This window comes from Microcaecilia unicolor, chromosome 11 (assembly GCF_901765095.1).
Source record: "Microcaecilia unicolor chromosome 11, aMicUni1.1, whole genome shotgun sequence".
NCBI lineage: Eukaryota > Metazoa > Chordata > Amphibia > Gymnophiona > Siphonopidae > Microcaecilia > Microcaecilia unicolor.
The window spans coordinates 144509721-144531924 of NC_044041.1; the positions used below are offsets into that span (position 1 = coordinate 144509721).

The 22204-nt window shown below is 47.0% G+C and overlaps 1 protein-coding gene across 1 annotated transcript in view; it reads left to right on the plus strand.

The window, feature by feature from the left end:
* Window positions 1-22204, plus strand: part of PPP1R37 (protein phosphatase 1 regulatory subunit 37) — a 1040147-nt gene that overhangs the window by 566858 nt on the left and 451085 nt on the right. The window contains 1 exon segment of the mRNA XM_030217605.1: window positions 9767-9908. Coding sequence (XP_030073465.1) covers window positions 9767-9908 — 142 coding nt within the window.

Below are 22204 nucleotides of genomic sequence, written 5' to 3' on the forward strand. Positions count from 1 at the left end.
AGGCCCCAATCCCTGAAGATAAGTGGGTTGTCTGTTCTGCAGGGACACAAAAATATTCCCAATCTGCCACCATCTAATATAATAATTTGCTCCTCCAACGTTCCAGTGAGGCTTACCTGCGTTCATAACCATCTCCTGACGTCACTCTCCCACAGTAGAAGCCTGCGTGACTGACGTCAGGAGATGTTACTGTAGTCGCCTCTGTCTCGCTGTCTTCGGACTCTGCATCGCTGCTGCTCTCCTCCGCAACCCAACGTCCCTCTTGTTTTCTTCCTCCCTCCCTCCCTTCCAGTTCCAGGCTCCCTCGTTCCGATTTTTAAAAGTCATATTCACTTACCAAGTCAGGGTTACGGTGGACGGCAGCAGCGGTAAAACGCGTGAAAGCTCGGCCCTTCTCTCTCTCTCAGCTGTGGTCCCGCCCTTGTGGAAACAGGAAATGAGGGCGGGACCACAGCTGAGAGAGAGTGTGATGGAAAGCGAGTGTGTGGCAGAAATTGTGTGTGGGTGAGGAGCGGCTGGTGTAGGGCGGACCCAGATTGTCGGAGGTATAGCGATGAGACAGTTGAGGACGACCAAAATTTGGACGTTTCTGTGACGGGGAAGTAGAGGACGTCCAAATTTTGGACATTTCTGCAATGGGCAGTTAAGGACGTCCAAAATTGGATGTTTCTATGAGAAAGACGTCTTTCTCATAGAAACATCCAATTTTGGGCGTCCTTAACTGCCCATTGCAGAAGCGTCCAAAATTTGGACGTCCTCAACAAACTCGGAGGGGGGGGGGTGGACCCTGAAACTCGGAGGGAGGGAGGGACCCTGAAACTCGGAGGGAGAGAGGGGACGACCTTGGAACTCGGAGGGAGAGAGGGGACGACCCTGGAATGGAGGGAGGGAGTGAGGGGGAGGACGACCAGGGGTCCATAGATCTGAGAGGGGGGAGAGGGAGGGGGTCCTGAGACCAGAGAGGGAGGGGGGAGGTATCTCTGTCACACTCTCTCTCTCTCTCTCACAGTCAGTGTCTTTCTCTCTCTCTCACACACTCTGTATCTCACACTGTATCACATTCACTCTCTATGTGTCACACAGTCACTCTCAAACGCTCTCTCGATCTCATACACTCTCTCGGTCTCACAGAGAGTCTGTGTATCGCACACATACTCTCACACTCTATCTGTCTCACACACACACTCTCTCGCACACTGTATCTGTGTGAAACACACTCTCACACTCACTGTGGCTCACATACGCCCTCGCACACATTCTCATTCTCACACACACTCTCTCTCTCTCACAGACACACTCGCACCCACACTCACTCTCTCTGTCACACACACACACACTCGCACATTCACTCTCTCTCTCACACAGTCACTCTCACACACGCTCTCTCAAACATACACACTCCAAGGAAAACCTTGCTAGCGCCCGTTTCATTTGTGTCAGAAACGGGCCTTTTTTACTAGTATGTGATAATGTGATCCTGGCAGGGAGGTATGGAACACTCAGAAAACACAGGCTGCAGCAAACAGCAGAGGTGGTTCAGAGAAGACGAAAACCATGAATTTGCCACATGCAATTTATTATTTAATGACCCAACTTGTTGCAGGAATTACCACTATTGTTAGCAGAATCTGTGGTACTTCAGGAGTCAAACACCACACACCAGAATGAGAGAGAAGTCTTCTTTATTTGCCAGCAAACAAAGTAGGACATCAGCGCTAGCTCTCTCCTTCTCTTCTCAGCTCCTTCTCTAATGTAAGCTGCTTCTGCTCTCCTTTATATAGGGTCCTAAACCCTTCTAGCCCCCCTTTCTCAACAGATGGTAAAGAATAGATTGATTACCCTGTCTTGAACTAATTATCTCTACACCTTTACTTAAAAATATCAGTTACATAGGTTTGAGATATTTCCTAAACTGACCTATGACCTGGGGCCTCTCAAACTAGACAATGTGGCACCTATCTCCTGCATTTTATTATTATTAAATTCTCAGCTAACTTCATACTAACTGCTAACTGGACTCTGGCATTCATTAAGGGGCCAGTCTTACTTAATGGCACACAGACATGGTTTGTTATTACTTTCAGAAGACCAGTCCTACACTTAGCTATAATCCATCAAGGAGAAGAATTGACTTTCCCTGACCTCTTTCACCTATTAGCTTCATACACAGAACTAGCTAGGACTGTGGATAATTCAAACCAGATGATGACCTCTTAAACTGCAGACAAATCTCACTTGAAAAGTCAGACAAAGATGTAACACTGAATTGAAAAGATACTCTACATAGAAATAGAACTTATTAATTAAACAGAATAAAACATATTTTAAAATAAGCAGAAATCTGAATTCCTTATAAGACAAAATCTAAATTATCAAGAATTATTTAAATCTACTCTATCTCCTTCTAAACAGCGTTCAGTCTAATCTTTTAAAACAGCCTGCGTGCTGATCCCCTCGAGATTGTCCACTATGCCTGCCTTACTCAGAATGGCATCCAGATGTGGTAAATAATACCTATGAACAATCCATCACTCAAAAAGGGACAAAGAAGGTTTCATTTCTCGCTGACCTTTCTAACCACTAGTCTAGAAAAAGCTAGACTTCTGAGTAATTCTACCACTTTCCAGGACTGAACCAAAATTAAACAGAATTAACAAATATGATTTCTCTGTCCAGGCTGCCTCAAACTCAGCCAAGTTTCGAAAGAATTCCTTTATCGGGGGTCAACAGTATCTTGAATGTTGAAAAATGTAATTGGCAAGTATAGATATACTTCCTTCTAAGCTCAGCCAGGGACTGGCACACAGGAGGGTATGGCCATGGGACTGTCACAAGAGATTCAAGAACACTGGGGGGTTACATCCCCAGCTTAAGCTGCTGTGAGGTATGATTCAACAGAGCCGTATTATCCAATGGTAATACCATTAACCAAACCGTTAAATTAAATGAAGATTTCCAGATACACATTTGGCTAGAGGTATGTGTGAGTGTGTTTATTTATTTATTTACAGAAATGGTCTCCCCTTCACCTTTCTTGGTGGTGATGTCTTGAACTCTACATTATCAGTATGATCCCATTTCTTTTTCATTTTCTTTATACAAAACAATAGACAATATCTGTCACGTCTGTGGCCGTGACCACCCTCAGACTTACCTTATTTCTGGGGGTCAGCATCTATGCTGGCTTCTGTCTGTTTCTGTGTTAGTTTTGTCTCTGTCTCTGTGTGCTGATTACCTCACTAGACCTCACCTGTATGGGCTATGCCTCTCGGGAGCCAGCATCTAAGATGGCTTCGGCCTGCTTTCTTCCAGCTTCCAAGATGGCTCCTGTCTGTCCTTCCTATGTGTGTCAAGCCTCTCTCTATCGGTGTGTTTCCTGCTTCCGTCCTGCTGTAGGTGACATCATCAGTGAGAGCCTTCATAATGCTGTACTGGCATTCAGGGCCTTTGCATGTGTTATGCCAAAAGGTCTCTTGCCCATCTGCTTATTGTGTCTGTGGACTGCTAGTCCTTCTGTGTGGGCTCTTGCCCTTCTGCTTGTGTGTTTGTGGACTGCTAGTCCTTCTGGTGCTCTGCTCTGTGTTTGGAGCCACTGAAGCTTCATCCTTTGTGTGTTCCCTGTCTGTGTTGGGAGCTGCTAAAGCTTCAGCCTTTGTTTGATCCCTGTCTGTGTTTGGAGCTATTTAGCTTCCAGCATTTGTTTGTTCCCTGTCGGTGGTTGTTAGCTCCTGAGCTTCAGCCATTGCCCTGACCTCTGCTAGTGCCTGGTTTATTCTCTGCCTGCTGCCTGTCTCTATTGCCTGAACCCGGATATTCTCTGCTTGCTGCCTGTTTCTGACTATTGCCTGAACCTGGATATTCTCTGCTTGCTGCCTGTCTCTGACTATTGCCTGAACCCTGATATTCTCTGCTTGCTGCCTGTCTCTGACTATTGCCTGAACCCTGATATTCTCTGCTTGCTGCCTGTCTCTGACTATTGCCTGAACCCTGATATTCTCTGCTTGCTGCCTGTTTCTGACTATTGCCTGAACCCGGATATTCTCTGCTTGCTGCCCGCCTCTGACTACAGCCTGAACCCGGATATTCTTCCTGCTGCCTGCCTCTGACTATAGTCTGAACCCTGATACTCTCTATGTGCTTCTGCCCAGCTTATGTGTATACCCTGTTTCCTGCCTCTGCCTAGCGAGTGTATATCCTGAGTGTATATCCTGAATCCTGCTTCTGCCTAGCTAGGGTATATCCTGAACCCCGTTTCTGCCAAGCTTGTATGTGTTTCCTGACCCCTGCCTCTGCCAGGCCTGTGTGTGCCTCCTAGTCTCTGCTTTGGCAAGCTTGTATGCCAAGCAGCCCCTGCTCCTGCCAAGTCTTTGTGCACATCCTGTCTGCTCAGTCTGTCTTGTGTTTCTTGCTTAGTGGCTGCGTAGCAGCTTTCAGTCCTAGTCTAGTATCTAGCCTAGCTTCCCTCGTGTATCCCAGACCCAGGGTAGGTCTTCTGGATCTTCAGTTCCTGCTTTGTCCTGCAAGTCCTGCCGGCCACCCGCACTTGGGAGCTCAACTCCTGAGGAACGGTGGTCAAGCGCAGGTGAAGCTGTTCCTGTTCTGCCTGCTCTAGTTGCCTGCTTCAGTTACTACTCCAGTCCAGAGTTCCAGTCCTGCCCTTCCTTGTATCCAGTTCTAGGGTGGTCCTCGGCAGTGGTCCAAGGGCTCACGAATTCTGGTTCTGCCTCGAGAACCCGACAATATCATTTCTAAATTTCTATTGAAAAACAAGCTTCCTCGGATTTTCATTCAAAAATTAAAGCTGAACAAGGACAAAAGTGAGTAAATCTTCCTGATTTTATCATCAAGCTTTCCAGTTGTCTCAGGCAATACTGATTTAGTGATAGATACTGTTACGGAAATTTGAATCTCTTACCAAAGAAAAGCACACTGTCAGGACTCTGAGCAAATTGTGCAGTTTATTAGATCTGTGCACAGAGAGAATCCATCAAGGCAAAAATCCTGATGCAGTCTGACTATACTGATTCAGTATACCCTTTAAATAGTAAAGAACTACTGTTTTCGTTCCAATCACCAGGTACAGCTTCTAACTAAGTTTTTTATGAGCTTGAAAACAATAAAACTCTTCTTGCCTTTCAAGTCATGTCTCTCTAATAAGATAAGTAGACTTTTAGCTAATTAAAATATACCAATGTGATGATATAGTTGAGAAGGTCTTCTGACTAGCAAGCTTTTCACAGATGCAGAACTTTCTGGACAACATTTAATGAAGTAAACATTTCTTTGCTTTTCCCTCTAATGGCTACTGAGATAAGGCTCACATACTCAGCTGATTGAGATGATTTCATCCTATTTCCTTGCTAACGAGCTAGTAAACTAAAGTCATGGCCTATGCATGACCTTTCTTTATTCTGCAATAAGGCCTAACTAATTCTATTATTTCATAGCATACATTTCTCTAAGGTAAGCATAATCACAATACATACATAGAATGATTTTATTTTCTTATAACAGGTACACCAAGAGAAGTTCTATTAGAGAAGGCTCAGATTTCTCCTTTTCTGTTACATATTTGTCCAGTGTCTGGCTATCCATTCTCAGAGGATTTGTTGGTAATAAAATCTACCTCACTAGTAATAAATGTATTTATGCAATATCAATTGATAAAGATAAATTTAAATCTTTCAAGTATTATGTCCTATGACCTACCTCCAACTCAATATTTTTTCTGATACCAAGTTCTTCATTGTATAATTGCTTCACGTTTGGAAATGCAAATCTACTGCATACTTTGGAACTAGCAAAGCGTTGGTCGTAGTCAGCAATGAACTACAAAGTGGCTTCTATTTTATAAACTCATTAAATTGACTCAGAATCTTTTTTTTGTTTAGGATTAGAAAAAAAAAACATGGTAATATGATCTTTCTGTATCTTTTTCCAAACTAGATTGGATTATGTGTGCTTATTGTGTAATCCACCTAGAAAATAAGGATTGTGCAGAATATACATTAAAAAAAATATTTAAATATATACAGTTCTTCTGGTCAAAGTTGCTTCATACAACATTATCAGCTGCTGCACTTGGTCTTCAGGGTGTTTTTTGTTTTGTTTGTTTGTTTTGTTTACTTTATAAAAACACATTAAATACCAATTAAAATATCAAAACTTCCTGGTGGGAAATCCAATATACGTTGGTCTTGTTCTGCTGATAAAGGCACATTGATTTTTTTGGCATGAATCTTTGCCAATTTTGGGACTTAGTTTGGGAGAGGATTTCAAAGACTTTTTCTCTTATTTATTTATTTATTGCATTTGTATACCACATTTTCCCACCTTTTTGCAGGCTCGATGTGGTTTACAATACATCATGAATGGTGGAAATATAATTAGGAAATAGACATTTAGTGTTACAGAAGAATCTTGGATAACATGATAATGATAAAACATGATAGTAATATAGCAAGCAGATATTATAAGACAGTTCTGAATATATGTGGAGGAGTGGTGTATGTTCACATTTGTTGATCTTTGTGATATGCCTTATTAAAGAGATGGGTCTTCAGTAGTTTGCGGAAGTTGGTTAGTTTGTAAATCGTTTTTAAGTTGTGCGGCAGTGCGTTCCATAACTGTGTGCTCAAGTAGGTAAAGTTTGACGTGTGCATTAGTTTGTGTTTTAGGCCTTTGCAGTGGGGGAAGTGCAGATTAAGGAATGTGCGGGATGATCTTTTAGCATTCCTCGGTGATAAGTCTATCAGGTCTGACATGTAGGCTGGTGCGTCTCTGTGAATGATTTTGTGAACTAGGGAGCATATTTTGAACGTGATGCATTCTTTAAGTGGGAGCCAGTGTAGCTTTTCTCGTAGGGGCTTAGCACTTTCATATTTTGTTTTACCGAATATGAGTCTAGCTGCAGTGTTCTGGGCTGTCTGAAGTTTCTTGATTATTTGCTCTTTACAGTCGGCATAGAATGCGTTGCAGTAGTCTAGATGACTGAGCACCATTGATTGTACTAGGTTACGGAAAACAGTCCTTGGGAAGAAAGGTCTTACTCTTTTTAATTTCCACATTGAGTGGAACATTTTCTTGGTTGTGTTTTTTGCGTGGCTCTCAAGTGTTAGGTGTCGATCGATGGTAACTCCAAGAATTTTTAGGGTATCCGAAATTGGAAGGTTCAGATTTAGTGTGTTAATGGTGGTGAATTTGTTCGTGTTATGTGTCAAATTGATCTTTCTTTTCAAGCAGCTATTTTGCACTCCATAATGTTGAATTCAGTTTTATCCAAAGATCATTGCCAAATTTTTGATTGCTTTGGCCATTCATACTATCCTTTCCCATTGGAAGGACCACACAGAATTATCTCTTTGAATGGTGGGGTCAGTTGTGCCTTTTGCGGAAATATGAAACAGCAGCTGTTGTAAAAAGGAGAAATTTAGTTCCTATTCTGAAAACATAGGCTCCTTCTGGAAGAGTTTGTAAAGGTCAATAATGCCTGGATAGAACTGTATTATACCTTCAGATGTGTTAAGATACATGGAGGGGCATAATCGAACGGGGCGCGCCCAAGTTTTCCTGGAGCGGGGAAACCCGTATTATCAAAACAAGATGGGCGTCCAGCTTTCGTTTCGATAATATGGTCAGGGATGCCCAAATCTCAACATTTAGGTCAACCTAGAGATGGTCGTTCCCGGTTTTCGGCGATAATGGAAACCGACGATGCCCATCTCAGAAACAACCAAATCCAAGCCATTTGGTCGTGGGAGGAGCCAGCTTTCGTAGTGCACTGGTCCCCCTGACATGCCAGGACACCAACCGGGCACCCTAGGGGGCACTGCAATGGACTTCAGAAATTGCTCCCAGGTGCATAGCTCCCTTACCTTGTGTGCTGAGCCCCCCAACCCCCCCCCCCCAAAAAAAAACCCACTCCCCACAATTATACATCACTACCATAACCCTAAGGGGTGAAGGGGGGGTACCTACATGTGGGTACAGTGGGTTTATGGTGGGTTTTGAAGGGCTCACAATTAACACCACAAGTGTAACAGGGGAATGGGCCTGGGTCCGCCTGCCTGAAGTGCACTGCACCCACTAAAACTGCTCCAGGGACCTGCATACTGCTGTCATGGAGCTGGGAATGACATTAGAGGCTGGCAAAAAAAAATTTAAGCTTTTTTTTTAGGTTGGGAGGAGGTTGGTGACCACTGGGGGAGTAAGGGAGGTCATCCCCGATTCCCTCCGGTGGTCACCTGGTCAGTTTGGGCACCTTTTTGAGGCTTGGTCGCAAGAAAAAATGGACCAAGTAAAGTCGCCCAAGTGTTCGTCAGGGACGCCCTTCCTTTTTCCATTATCAGCCGAGGATGCCCATCTCTTAATCACGCCCCAGTCCCGCCTTTGGTACGGTGCCGACACGCCCCTGTGAACTTTGGTCCTCCCCGCGACGGAAAGCAGTTGAGGGCGCCCAAAATCGGCTTTCGATTATGCCGATTTGTGCGACCCTGAGAGAAGGACACCCATCTCCCGATTTGTGTCGGAAGATGGGCGTCCTTCTCTTTCGAAAATAAGCCTAATAAACCTACATCAGTTTTTGTTTTCTTCCTATAATGTTATTTGTTCTTGTGTTATATTCTTCTTACATTCATTATGCTTGTTGTTAATGTACGTTTCTCTTTTCAATGAACACAAAAGTTATTTATGGTTGCTAAGGAATAGGGATACCTAAACTAATGTAAAGGGCCTTAAGATTATTTGGTATATTTTAAGCTTTTTATTTTAAATTAGCTTCTCTCAGACAAATAATTGTAGGGTGTGGGGTGTGTATTTCTTGCCGATAAAAAACCCCAACCTTGTGGCGACGGTTTTCCCTGTTGTCCCCGAGATAATTAACTATAAACTAAGGGGCCCATTTACTAAATCTTAGCATGTTCTAACGGACATTAGAGTGTGCTAATTGCCACGTGACCCATAGGTATAAAATAGGACATGCAGCATTTAGCACACTCTAAGCTTTAGTAAAGGGCCTCTTAGAGATGTGCCTGGTTATAGGTGGGAGTTGGGGTGGGTTGCTGGAAAAGAAGACTAAGCTGTCTAATACCTACCTTTTAATGCCCTAAGGCAATAAAAGTAACATTTAAACTGTGGCTGAAGAATTTTAAACTATTTAAATAAGCTAATAAATAATGTTTGCTTTTTAAATTTAATTCAAATAGATTTAGTCAGTGAACTTACAAATTCTATTCAATCTCAAGCTTTAAGTCACCAGATCTCCCAACAAATTAATATTCATTTACCCAGATAAACTTCTCTCAGAATTCTCTTGGTAAAGAAACATTCTAAAATCAAGATAGATAATTAAAAAAAAAACCCAACACTATGTTTGTGCTTTTCTTACTACTTTGTTAGAGTTATGAATTTTAGGCAATCTTCTGTTAATGTATCATGTTTTAATTTGAAGTTTTGGATATCTCTGATTATCTTTGATGATTTTGATACTTTCAGATACCTTATCAGGAACACCTCTGCAAGCGGTGATTTAATTTTCCTCTAGTGCACTTTCTGCACTTTCTCCAAAGATGAGTTATCTTTCTCCTTTTCTTTGGTTAAATTTTAATTTTAGAAGACACATTCATATAATTTTTATGCAGGGATAAAAATACAGCATATTCTTACAGACTAAGGTCTGTGCTTCTTGTTTCTGTTTTTGTAAGGGTGTCTAATCTGTGGTGCTGTGTTTGAAGTAAGTACATTTATCTTGTGATGTTTGTTGTTCTAGCCACACACACAGAGTCTGGAGACCCTGAATCTTGGCCATAACCCCATTGGAAATGAGGGGGTTCGCAATCTGAAAAATGGGCTGATTGGAAACCGCACTGTTCTGCGATTGGGGCTGGCTGCCACCAAGCTGACTTGTGAAGGTAAGGTCTGGAGTTTCATTTCACTTTAGTTTATGAATATGTCTGTGTCCAGGGTTAAGATCATCTAGCACCATTTTAGTCTTCACACAAAAGCAAGTGCAAATGTAGAAGTGTGAGGGAATTTTATAAGTACATAAGTAATGCCACACTGGGAAAAGACCAAGGGTCCATCAAGCCCAGCATCCTGCCCCAAGGGCACCTGGCAAGCTTCCCAAACGTACAAACATTCTATACATGTTATTCCTGGAATTGTGGATTTTTCCCAAGTCCATTTAGTAGTGGTTTGTAGACTTGTCCTTTAGGAAATCGTCTAACCCCTTTTTAAACTCTGCCAAGCTAACCACCTTCACCACGTTCTCCGGCAACGAATTCTAGAGTTTAATTATGTGTTGGGTGAAGAAAAATTTTCTCTGATTTGTTTTAAATTTACTACACTATAGTTTCATCGCATGCCCCCTAGTCCTAGTATTTTTGGAAAGCGTGAACAGAAGCTTCACATCCACCTGTTCCACTCCCCTCATTATTTTATATACCTCTATCATGTCTCCCCTCAGCCGTCTCTTCTCCAAGCTGAAAAGCCCTAGCCTCCTTAGTCTTTCTTCATAGGGAAGTCGTCCCATCCCCGCTATCATTTTAGTCGCCCTTTGCTGCACCTTTTCCAATTCTACTATATCTTTCTTGAGATGTGGCGACCAGAATTGAACACAATACTCAAGGTGCGGTCGCACCATGGAGCTTAGGTTAGAAAGGCACATAAGCCTCAACAATTTTTATTTGAATTTAGGATTGAACCCCAAAATTCAGGAGCCAGTGGCTGAGTCTTTTCATGCTACCTCCCAACCTCTGACTGTCTCCAATTACTTTCACAGCTCCTGAAATGCCTGCTTTATCAAGGTTGTTTTGTCTAAGGACGAGGAAAGCTTAATAAATCTGGATTGCACTATTGCAGGTCACTGGCAGAAACATACAGCCAGCAGCTCACATTCCAACCAGTTTTTCTCTTTCACACCCAGCCCATCACCTAGTTTCCCGCTCTCTGTCTTTCTTTCTTTCTCTCTCTCTCCCCCCCCCCCCATCATCCTGTTGCACTTAGTCACACTGTCTCTCTCCTCACCCAACCCTGTTGTCATCCAGCCTCTCTCTCACTCCCCCATCCTGTCATCTCCCAGTCTCTCTCTTTTTATTTGGATTTTGCTCACACCTTTTTTTTTTATTATTTATCACTTTATTGATTTTCAATTATATATTTACATAATATAAATGTGGAAAAATAAGAAAAAAATTAAGGAAAATATTCTTTTCCTACTAAATAGAAAACTTGAAAAATTGTCTTAAGTTAGTCCACACATTATTGATCAAGACATAAGGAAATAAAACAATCCTATATAATAATTCTCACCTCCAACGTTCTAATGTGCCTGGGACCGTGGCTCCCTCAGAGGTGGTCTGCTAGGCAGTTTAGAATGCACTGACGTCAATGATGTCACTGACAGCTGATTCCAAGGCAAGGGGAGGAGTAGGGAAACAGCTGTCAGTGCCCCCCCCTCGGCGCAGCACCCAAGCCCCTATCCCCCCCCCCTCGATGCATCACCCAAGACCCTCTCCCCCGGCGCATCACCAAAGCCCCTACCCCCCCCCCCCCCTCGGGCACATCAACTCCCTCGCCACCCGCAGCCGCCAATACTAATGCTGTCCGCCCGTGGAGCAGCAGCGGCTGGTACAAAAAGAAAAAAGCCAAAAAAAGATTTTTAACCTGAAACGCGGCTCCATAGATAGCCATCTGGCATTGGCTGTCGTCACTGCAGCCGCTCCTCCTCTCCCCTCCACGTCACTGCCCCTGCAGGAAGACCCCGGAGGAGCGCAGCGACGTCAGAGGGGAGAGGCGGAGCGGCTGCAGTGACGACAGCCAATGCCAGAGGAGGGTTGCTGGACATGGGTGGCTGCAGGGGGGGCAGGGGAAGAGGAGAGTCGCTGGACATGGGTGACTGCAGGGGGAGCAGGGGAGAGAGGAGGGCCGCTGCACATGCGTGGCTGCAGGGGCAGAGGAGGGTTGGTGGGGAGGGGGTCCTAAGACCAGATGGGTGGCTGCAGGGGGGGCAGGGGAGACAAGAAGGATGCTGTGTGTGGGGGGGGGGGGGGGGGGGAATTACCTTGCTAGCGCCCGTTTCATTGCCTACCAAAACGGGCCTTTTATACTAGTAAGGAAATAAAAAGGAAGTCTAACATAGATTCACAAAAGAGAGGGGAGAGCACAGTTCCGAGCCAGCGGTTTAAGCTTCCTGTTGGAGCAATTGAGGTTAATTCACCACCACCACTTTCTTTGGCAATAATAAATTGTCGCAGTTTAACTGGGTCAAAGAGTACATAATTAATCATATTCAAAGAAATTAAACATCTACATGAAAATTTTAAAATAAAAATTCCTCCCAGAGCAAGAATCTGTGGCTTTAACCCCAGGAATTTTTTTGTCCTCCTCTGCGTAGATTTACTTAAATCGGGGAAAACTTGTATCCTTGATCCCAGAAATTGCGTGGAAATAAATCTGAAGTAAAGCCTAAATATATTGTTCCTATCAGTCTTAAAGGCAAAGGTAGCAAGAAGAGTTGTGCGCTCAGTAATTATCTCTAAAGAAGTTTCAAGAAGTTCTGTTAAATTTTGATAGAGCATAGGTTCTGCAGGCAGCGGTTTTATTCCTGTGATATAGTATGCTTTTACAACAGGAGGAAGAGCTTCTTTAGGAATACCTAGTATTTCAGTAAAATATTTCCGCAACATTTCCGTTGTCGATATCAAAGGCGTCTTTGGAAAATTTAAAAATCTTAAGTTGTTACGTCTTAGTTGGTTATCTAAGTATTCCACTTTTTTCTGTATATTATCTTTTTCAACGACAACAGTTCCCACAACACTTTGCAGTTTTTTAATCTCTAGTTCATTTAACTCACATTTATCCTCTTGCGTTTTTACCCTCAAGTTATAGCTTACTGTTGTTGTTTAACTTCGGTTATTTCAGTCTTGAATAAGTTCGTAGATTGTAGTAGTGATAAATTTAGAGCCTGGATTGCATCCCACAGGGTCTCTAAGGTTATAACGGCAGGACGTAAATGCTCACCGATTCTCTGCAAGGGGGTTACCATGATGGGAGAGGGTGAGGGGTCAACTCCCCTCACACTTGTTGACTCATCTGGAGTTGAAAAACCAGCTGGGCCTCCTCTAGTCACTACCAACTCCGCCTTTTTTAGTAATGAATAGATAATCTTCTCTTTCCTCAGCGACCCTCCAGACCGGTCAAGACGCGTGGGTTATGCACTCCTACCAGCAGAGGGAGACTGAGAAAACACTGAGCTTTGGATACGGTATATATAACCTGTGCAGTCCACCCACTAGCCAGTATTTTCTCAGTCTCAGCAGAGGGTAGAAGGACAGCCTGTGCAGTCTTCACTGGTCTGGTGAGGTAGTTTTGCTCATAGGGTATGATAATTGGGTTGTTTGTTCCAAATTGGTTCATTCTGTGTCTCCCTGTACGTGGATAATAAAAAAAATAAATAAATTTGTGCTTCGGGACCCTGGGTCCGGTGGGGCCCATTGTTTCCCCTGGGGTGTTACACCTGTGTTGCGGGTCCCTCCCCCTGTGCTGCTCTCCATTTCTGAATAAGTGGCAGCTCTGTGCCTCGGCTGCTTTCTCTGTACTGTAGCCTTGAGTGCCTCACAATTTTCAGCTGCCAGCAGTGTTCTGTGCCTTTAAGAGCCTTTTATTATTTATTTGGTGCGGAATGGACGGGGAGTTCGGTTCCTTGCACTAGACAGGAGAACAGTGTGAATTTGCTGTAACAGAGAATTTGGCGCGGAGGCGGACTGTGTTTTTATTTTATGATGACCGGCAAGCTTCTTCAATGTCGCGCTTGTTCGCGGCGGGGGTTAGAGATGGCGGGCTCCCCCCGTGTTGGCCGTGGAAGTTCCGACGGGATCGGCGGTCTCAGTGTCAGCGGGATCGCAGGCAGGCGCGATGTCAGCGGTTACAGTTTCGGCGGGAACGGCCGCCATTTTGAGTCAATCGCGATCCGCAGATGCGCCGCATGTGGGGCCAGCTTCCTCCATTTTAGGGCAGAAAGTACCCTCTGAGGGCTCAGGAAGTGTCGGTTTTTCTCCGGAATTTGTGTGGACCCTGTTCCAAGCCTGGAAGTCGGGGCCTCCCCAAGTGGAGAAAGGTCATGGCTCTATGCTGGCTAAACGACCAAGGTTAGAATGGTCAGAAGATGGGGACTGTTTGTCTCAGCTGGGTTCGGAAGACCCACTTGGTATTGAGGAGGAGGTAGAGGGGTTTGAAGGCTCTCTGGACCTTATGATGCCTTATCTGGTGAGGACCCCTCCATTGTCAGAATCTTCCATAGGGATGAGCTTACGGAGCTCATAGACCAGGTCTCGGTGACACTTAAGTTTGAGCCTGAGGTACCCGTGGGTGAATCTGGACAGGACCCTTTGGTAAAGGGTATTCACAGTAAGGCGCAGTCCTTTCCTATGAACAAGGACCTCCGGGAGATGATTTCCCAGGAGTGGAAGTCACCGGATGCTCCATGCAATGTCTCTAAGGCAATGGCGCGGCTCTATCCTCTTCCTCAGCAGGACAAAGATTCCTTTAAGGCCCCTACGGTAGATGCAGTGGTTACAGCAGTGATTAGGGCGACGGCTATCCCGGTAGACGGCGGAGCCGCTCTCCGTGACCCCCAGGATAGGAGGGTTGATGCCTTTCTTAAGCGTAGTTTTGATTTGTCGGCGCTCGCGCTCCAGGCCTCTGTATGTGGGGGTCTGGTAGCTCGAGCATGTTTTCGCTGGGACGAGAAACTCCTTGATGAGTCCGTGGAGGTTGGGGCCTCTGGAGTTCATGAGTTAGCCAAGCTCGAGATGGGTTCATCTTTCTTGTCGGATGCCCTTTATGATTTGTTGAGGACGTCCGCCAAGAATATGGCTATGATAGTTGGAGCGCGTAGGGCCCTATGGCTGAGAGGTTGGGTCGCGGATGTGGCTTCTAAAGCGAAGTTGTGTTCTCTTCCCTATAAGGGAACCATGCTCTTTGGAGAGGATTTGGACAATTTAGTGAAAGGCCTTAGTGATGCTAAGGTTCCTTGCCTCCCGGATTTACGACCCAAGTCGAGCACCAGGGGCTTGTCTGCTCGTGGTCGTTTTACTGAGGCCCGGCGGTATAGGCCGGGACAGACTAGGGGGTCTTTCAGAGGCCGTTTTTTTCAGCGCACTCAGTCCTTTCGAGGGAATCGTCACGGAGGCCGTGACTTTGCCTCGAGAGGACAGTCTTCCGGGCGTAATGTGCAATGAAGGTGTGCGGACCCAGGCTCTGGTACGGGTAGGGGCTCGGCTGAGTCGGTTTTACCAGAGCTGGGTCCAAGTCACGTCCGATCAGTGGGTTCTCGAGGTGATTCGAGATGGTTATGCGCTGGAATTTGAAGAGTCGCCTCCCGAGGTGTTTCTGGAGTCCCCGTGTCATTTGAGAATCAAGAGAGCAGCAGTTCGAGACACGTTGCGTTGTCTTCTCGCCCTGGGAGCAGTGGTTCCTGTTCCTCCCATGCAGCGATGCTCAGGGTGCTATTCGATCTATTTTGTAGTACCAAAGAAGGAGGATGCCTGGCGTCCTGTGTTGGATCTCAAGTGAGTCAATTCAGCGCTCAAGGTTCCCTCTTTTCGCATGGAGACGTTGCGGTCCGTTATTGTTGCGGTTCGACAGGGAGAGTTTCTGACGTCGCTGGATTTGACGGAAGCTTATCTTCACATTCCCATTCGGACGGCGCATCAGCGTTTTCTGCGCTTTGCGGTCTTAGGAAAGCATTTTCAGTTTTGTGCTCTTCCCTTCGGTCTAGCAACAGCTCCCCACACTTTTTCCAAGGTCATGGTAGTAGTGGCAGCGGCATTGCAGAGACAGGGCGTTTTGGTGCACCCGTATCTGGACGATTGGTTGATTCGGGCCAAGTCTCAGTCGGAGAGCGAAGTGGCTACAGCGCGAGTGGTAGCCTTTCTGGAATCGCTTGGTTGGGTAGTGAACCACAGCAAGAGCCATCTCATCCCGTCCCAATCTCTCGAGTATCTAGGAGTGCGCTTCGAGACTCTCAACGGTTGAGTGGTGTTGCCGGCTCTACGGATCCGCAAGTTACAGGATCAGATTCGTCGCTTTCTGGCGGGGGACAGACTGACAGTGCGTGCTTACCTTCAGGTGTTGGGCATGATGGCAGCAACTATAGAGGTGGTTCCCTGGGCCAGAGCGCACATGCGGCAGTTGCAGTCGGCACTTCTCAGTCGTTGGTCTCCTCAATCGCAGGGGTTGGAGGTGCGTTTGCCTCTGACTGCTCTTCCGCGTCTCAGCCTCCACTGGTGGCTAGACTCTCGAAACCTGGTAAAGGGAATGCCATTGGAAGCTCCAGGGTAGTTCTCACCACAGATGCCAGCCTGTCCGGTTGGAGGGCTCATTGTCTCGGTCAGGTGGCACAAGGACAGTGGTCTCAGGAAGAAGCCCAGTGGTCCATCAACCGGTTGGAGACTCGAGCCATTCGTTTGGCTCTTCATTCTTTACAGATGCTGCTTCAAGGCAAGTCTGTCAGAGTTCTCTGCGACAATGCCACGGCCGTAGCTTACGTCAATCGGCAAGGGGGCACAAAGAGTCGAGCGGTCGTGGAGGAAGCAGCGCAGTTGTGCCAGTGGGCGGAACTTCATCTTCAGGCCTTGTCGGCAGCTCATGTGGCCGGGGTGGACAATGTAGATGCCGATTATCTGAGCAGACATACTCCAGACCCCGGGGAATGGGCGCTTCATCGCTCGGTTTTCAATCGCATTGTGTCGGTGTGGGGGATTCCAGTGTTGGATCTCATGGTACCAGCGTGCAATGCGCAAGTGCGGCAGTTCTTCAGTCGCAGAAGGGACCCGCGGTCGGAAGGAATCGACGCCCTGCTGCTGCCGTGGCCTCAGGAGTTGCTGTACGTGTTCCCTCCGTGGCCGTTAGTCGGGACAGTAGCTCCAAATTGGCCGCGTCGCCCGTGGTACGGAGATCTGGTGCGTCTGGCGGTAGCGGAACCCTTGCCATTGACAGAGACAGTGTTGTTGTGTCAAGGTCCCATCACTCTCCCAGACCCTGCTCAGTTCTCGCTTATGGCTTGGCTCTTGAACGGCGCAAGTTGAAGAAGAAGGGTTTTTCTTCCAGAGTTATTGCTACGATGTTGAGTTCCCGCAGGCAGTCCACTTCTCTGGCGTACGTTCGGGTCTGGAGGCTTTTTGAGCACTGGTGCCTGGCTCGGAATTTGAGGGCTATACATGCTTCGCTCGCGGACGTGTTAGAATTTTTGCAGGATGGTCTGGACAAGGGGCTGGCCTTGTCTACTTTGAAGGTTCAGGTGGCGGCCTTGTCTTGTTTTCGTGGCAAGGTTCAAGGTAGGTCGTTGGCTTCGACTCCAGATGTGGTTCGGTTTTTGAAGGGAGTGAAATTGCTTCGGCCTCCGCGACGCCGGTTGGTTCCTCCGTGGGATTTGAATCTGGTTTTGGAGGCTTTAATTCGGCCTCCGTTTGAGCCTTGGGCTTCGGCTACGGACAAGGATCTGTCCTTAAAGATGGTGTTTTTGGTGGCCATTACATCAGCGCGCAGAGTTTCTGAACTCCAGGCTTTGTCTTGTAGGACGCTCTTTTTGTCTTTTTCCAAGGAAAGGGTTTCTCTGCGACCGGTGCCCTCCTTTTTGCCCAAGGTAGTTTCCGACTTTCATGTGAATCAGGTCATTTCTTTGCCAGTCTTAGGGAATCTGGCTGGAGACTCGGAACAGCGTCGACTGGCGAAGTTGGACGTGAAACGAGTGTTGCGGTGTTATCTGTCTAGAACTCGAGAGTTCAGAACTTCTGATCATCTGTTCGTTCTTTTTGGTGGTTCTAAAAAGGGAGCGGCTGCGTCCAAGGCAACGATAGCTCGGTGGTTGAAGGAGGCGATTGCGTCTGCTTACGTTTTGAAAGGTCGTGCGGTACCTAAGGGGTTTTCGGCTCATTCCACCTGGGGAGTAGTAGTATGCTTCCTCCTCTAGATATTTGTCGGGCGGTAGTCTGGTCCTCTCTGCATTCGTTTGTTAAACATTATCGGATTGATGTTCATGCTAAAGAGGAGGCAGGTTTTGGTGCTGCTGTTTTGACCTCTGGCCTAAGGGGGTCCCACCCGTAGATATTTACTGCTTTGGTATGGTCTGGAGGGTCACTGAGGAAGGTGAAATTAGATCTTACCTGCTAATTTTCTTTCCTCTAGACCCTCGAGACCGATCAAGAGCCCGCCCTGTCTTTTCTGTAGGCCAGGAGGTATACTTTAGTGTTTGGATATCTCTTGGCAGCTGATGATTGTGGTTTACATAATTCAGACTCTTGTTTTTTCAGATGATTGTTAGTATGAGTCTGAAACAGGTGTGGTTGGGTAGCCCACCTGTGGAAGCACAAACAGAAAACAGTGGATGAAACAGATAAAAGGAACAAAAGTTGTTCTTGCATTTGGCAATGACCACGTACAGGGTTGATAGTTTTGGTTAGTGTTTTAGTTTCTCTGCTTTGTTAAGGTTATACTGGCTAGTGGGCGTACTGCACAGGTTATATATACAGTATCCAAAGCTCAGTGTTTTCTCAGTCTCCCTCTGCTGGTAGGAGTGCATAACCCACGCGTCTTGACCGGTCTGGAGGGTCTAGAGGAAAGAAAATTAGCAGGTAAGATCTAATTTCACCTTTCTTTTGCAGCAATCTCCCTCCCCTATCCCAACAACTTCCTCCTCTTCCAGTTGGCCGATGCCCTGCCCCCAGCCAGCTCTCTCTACCCAGGAAGCAATCTAGCCACACACACCAAACTCTTACCCTGTGTAACCAAAACACCAACCCCATCATTGTCCGAGGACAAACAGGCTGCTTGTTCTCACAATTGGGTCGTCGTTGTCCACAGCAGCCCAGGAACCGGAAGAAAAAATTTTCCCAGCAAAAATGAAGATTTTCAGGAACGTTCCATCCTGTGAGCAGGATGGACTGCACATGCGTGAACGGCTTCCCGCCCGCTGCACGAGCATGTCTCAGTCTTTTTTTCTCCGCGGTTAGGTACGGCAGTGTTTTTCGCTCTGCTCGGCCCAGGACGAAGACTTCGCAATCCTTGTTCGCTTCCTTTTTCTTTTATTTCAACATATTTTTTGTAAATTATTTTTCCTGTAGTTTTCTTATTCTTTTTTGTCCATTTTAAAGTTTCCTTTTCGACGCGGCCGACCTCTAGGCCGCTCGGTCGGGTTCTCCCCTTTTTGTGCCCTTCCTTTTTGGTACAATTGCGTTGTTTGATTTCGCTGAGGCTGTGTTTTCTTCCATGTCATCAAAGACTCCCAGCGCCTTCAAACGTTGTACTCGGTGCAACCGGACCATCTCAGGTACTGATACCCACGCTTGGTGTATCCAGTGCCTTGGGCCCGACCACAGCCCAGCCACTTGTAGTCTGTGTCTTCGTATGAAGAAACGAACCCAAGTGTCTCGAGAGGCTCAGTGGAAAAAACGTTTTGGAGCCGGGTCCAGTCCTTCGACGTCGACATCGGTGCCGAGGTCGGTGGCGTCGACATTAACAGGAGCATCGATGTCGGGGAGCAAGGTAATGGCTGCTGAGAGACCAATTCGCGCTGGGAGCAGTGAGACGTTGAGTGTCTCGAGGCCTCCTGCTATGCAGGCCCCCCGGGACCGACCTACATCTGACCCGGCTCCGAGGAGACGTGAGGATTCCACGTCTTTCTCGTCGGTACCGAGGAGTCTCGATGATGGGCATTGAGTGAAGGCTAAGAAGCGCCGTCATCGTTCTCCTTCGACGCAGGGCACCGGGAGCTCTGGGGTGTCGAGAGAGTCAGCCCCCGAGAAGCGTCAGCGCCAAGAGGACCGCTCCCCCTCGATACAGGAGGTGCCGATGAGTCGGTCTTCTGGCAGCCCAGTACCTGCTCCCGAGCATCCACGGATTTTGACACCGCCTGTTCCACCGACCCCACAGCCTTTTCCGATGGCGGCTCTTGACGAGCATGTACGGGCCTTCTTTCCAGAACTTCTGGAAGGCTTACTTCAACAATCAACTTTGATGTCGAGGGTGTTTGCGCCCTGTGTCATCTGCTGTAGCGGTGCCTGGCCCTTCACCTGTGGTGAGGTCTCCGACCACGGTGCCGCCTGCCACCCAGGTCGACTCTCCTTCGACGTCGGTGGAGGAAGCTTCACCGCAGTCAGATCGGGCGTTGACTTCTCGATGTCGCCAAGGAGGACACGTTCCTCGGCTTTGAGACAGGTCCAGTGTCAGAGTACTTTCACTCAGGTTGCGTCTGACACTGAGCAGGAGCACTCGTGGGAATCAGAGGAAGGTCCCAGGTATTTCTCTTCTGATGAGTCTTGGGATTCCCTCTGAACCTTCTCCTCCGCTGGAAAGAGGATTATCTCCACCAGAGAGTCTTTCTTTTTCCTCTTTTGTCCGGGAAATGGCTATGGCTATTCCTTTCCATGTGGAGGTTGAGGATGAGCCCAGGTCTGACATGTTGGAAGTCCTGGATAATTCTTCTCCACCTAAAGAGGCTGTGACAGTCCCTCTCCATAAGGTACTGAAGGAAATCCTTATGAGAAACTGGTCCACCCCTATGTCTGGCCCTGTGGTTCCCAAGAAAGCAGAATCCCAATATCGGATCCACGGTGAACCTGGATTGATGAGGTCCCAATTACCCCATAATTGGTGGTGGATTCCGCTCTCAAGAGAGCCAGGAGTACTAGAGACTATGCTTCGGCGCCCCAAGGCAGAGAAGCTAGGACTCTTGATTCTTTTGGGAGAAAGGCGTATCAGGCCGCTATGCTTGCGTCCAAGATCCAATCATACCAGCTGTTCACGAGCATACACTTGCGGGACTCGATAAGTCAACTGTCCAGCTTGGTTGATGCACTCCCTGCAGAGTTGGCCGAGCCTTTTCGCCAGGTGGTCAGGCAGCAGAAGGCGTGTCGCAAATTCCTGGCCAGGGGTACTTTCGATACTTTTGACTTAACATCCAGGAACGCTGCTCAAGCTATAGTGATGCGCAGATTCTCATGGCTGCATGTCTCTGACCTGGAACATTCGGTCCAGCAGCGGATGGCGGGGGGGGGGGGGGGAGGGGGGGACAAATTTTTTGGAGAAAAAGTAGAGGATCTTAACCAGATTAAAAGCATAATGATGCTATGGATTCTCTCTCCCACCGGGCTACAGCCTCCTCATCTAGGAGGTTTTTTGGAGGGAAGAGAAGTGCTTCCTATTCCTACTGTAGGCGTAGGTACACTCCTGCTTCTCGGCGGCCTGCCCAAGCTCAGCCCCAGCACGCTCGTTCTCATCAACATCGTGTGTCTAAGGTCCATTCTGCTCCCCAGCAAAAGCAAGGGACGGGCTTTTGACTGGCTCCAGTTCAGCATAGCCTCTTTCAAAGTGTCCGTGCCGGACAACTTGCCAGTAGGAGGGAGGTTGCTGTTTTTTCACCAAAGGTGGCCTCTTATAACCTCCGACCGGTGAGTTCTTCAAATAGTCCGGTTAGGATACACCCTCAATCTGATATCCAAACCTCCAAATTGCCCACCAGGAGCTCATTCTTACAGCCCCCAGCACAGGCAGGTACTTGCAGAGGAACTCTCCGCCCTTCTAAAGGCCTATGCGGTCGAACCCGTTCCACCAGGGGAAGAAGGGCTAGGATTCTATTCCAGGTACTTCCTTGTGCAAAAGAAAACAAGGGGGATGCGTTCCATCCTAGACCTAAGGGGCCTGAACAATTATCTAGTCCGAGAAAAGTTCAGGATTGTTTCTCTGGGCACCCTTCTTCCCATGATTCAGGAAAACGATTGTCTATGCTCTCTGGACTTACAGGATGCTTATACCCATATCTCGATACTCCCAGCTCACAGGAAGTATCTTCGGTTTCGGCTAGGAACGCAGCACTTTCAGTACTGTGTACTGCCCTTTCGTCTGGCGTCTGTGCCCATAGTGTTTACCAAGTGTCTGGCTGTAGTCGCAACGTCGCTACGCAGACTGGGAGTGGATGTGTTCCCTTATCTCGATGATTGGTGAAGAGCACATCGGAGGTGGGTGTTCTGCAGTCCATGTGAATGACTATTCAGGTGCTAGAACTACTGGGGTTCGTGATCAATTATACCATGTCCCATCTCACCCCAGTTCAAAAATTGGAGTTCATTGGAGCACTGTTGAACACAAGGACAGCTCGTGCTTTTCTCCCCGACGCAAGGGCAGACAATCTCCTGCCCCTAGTGTCTAGGGT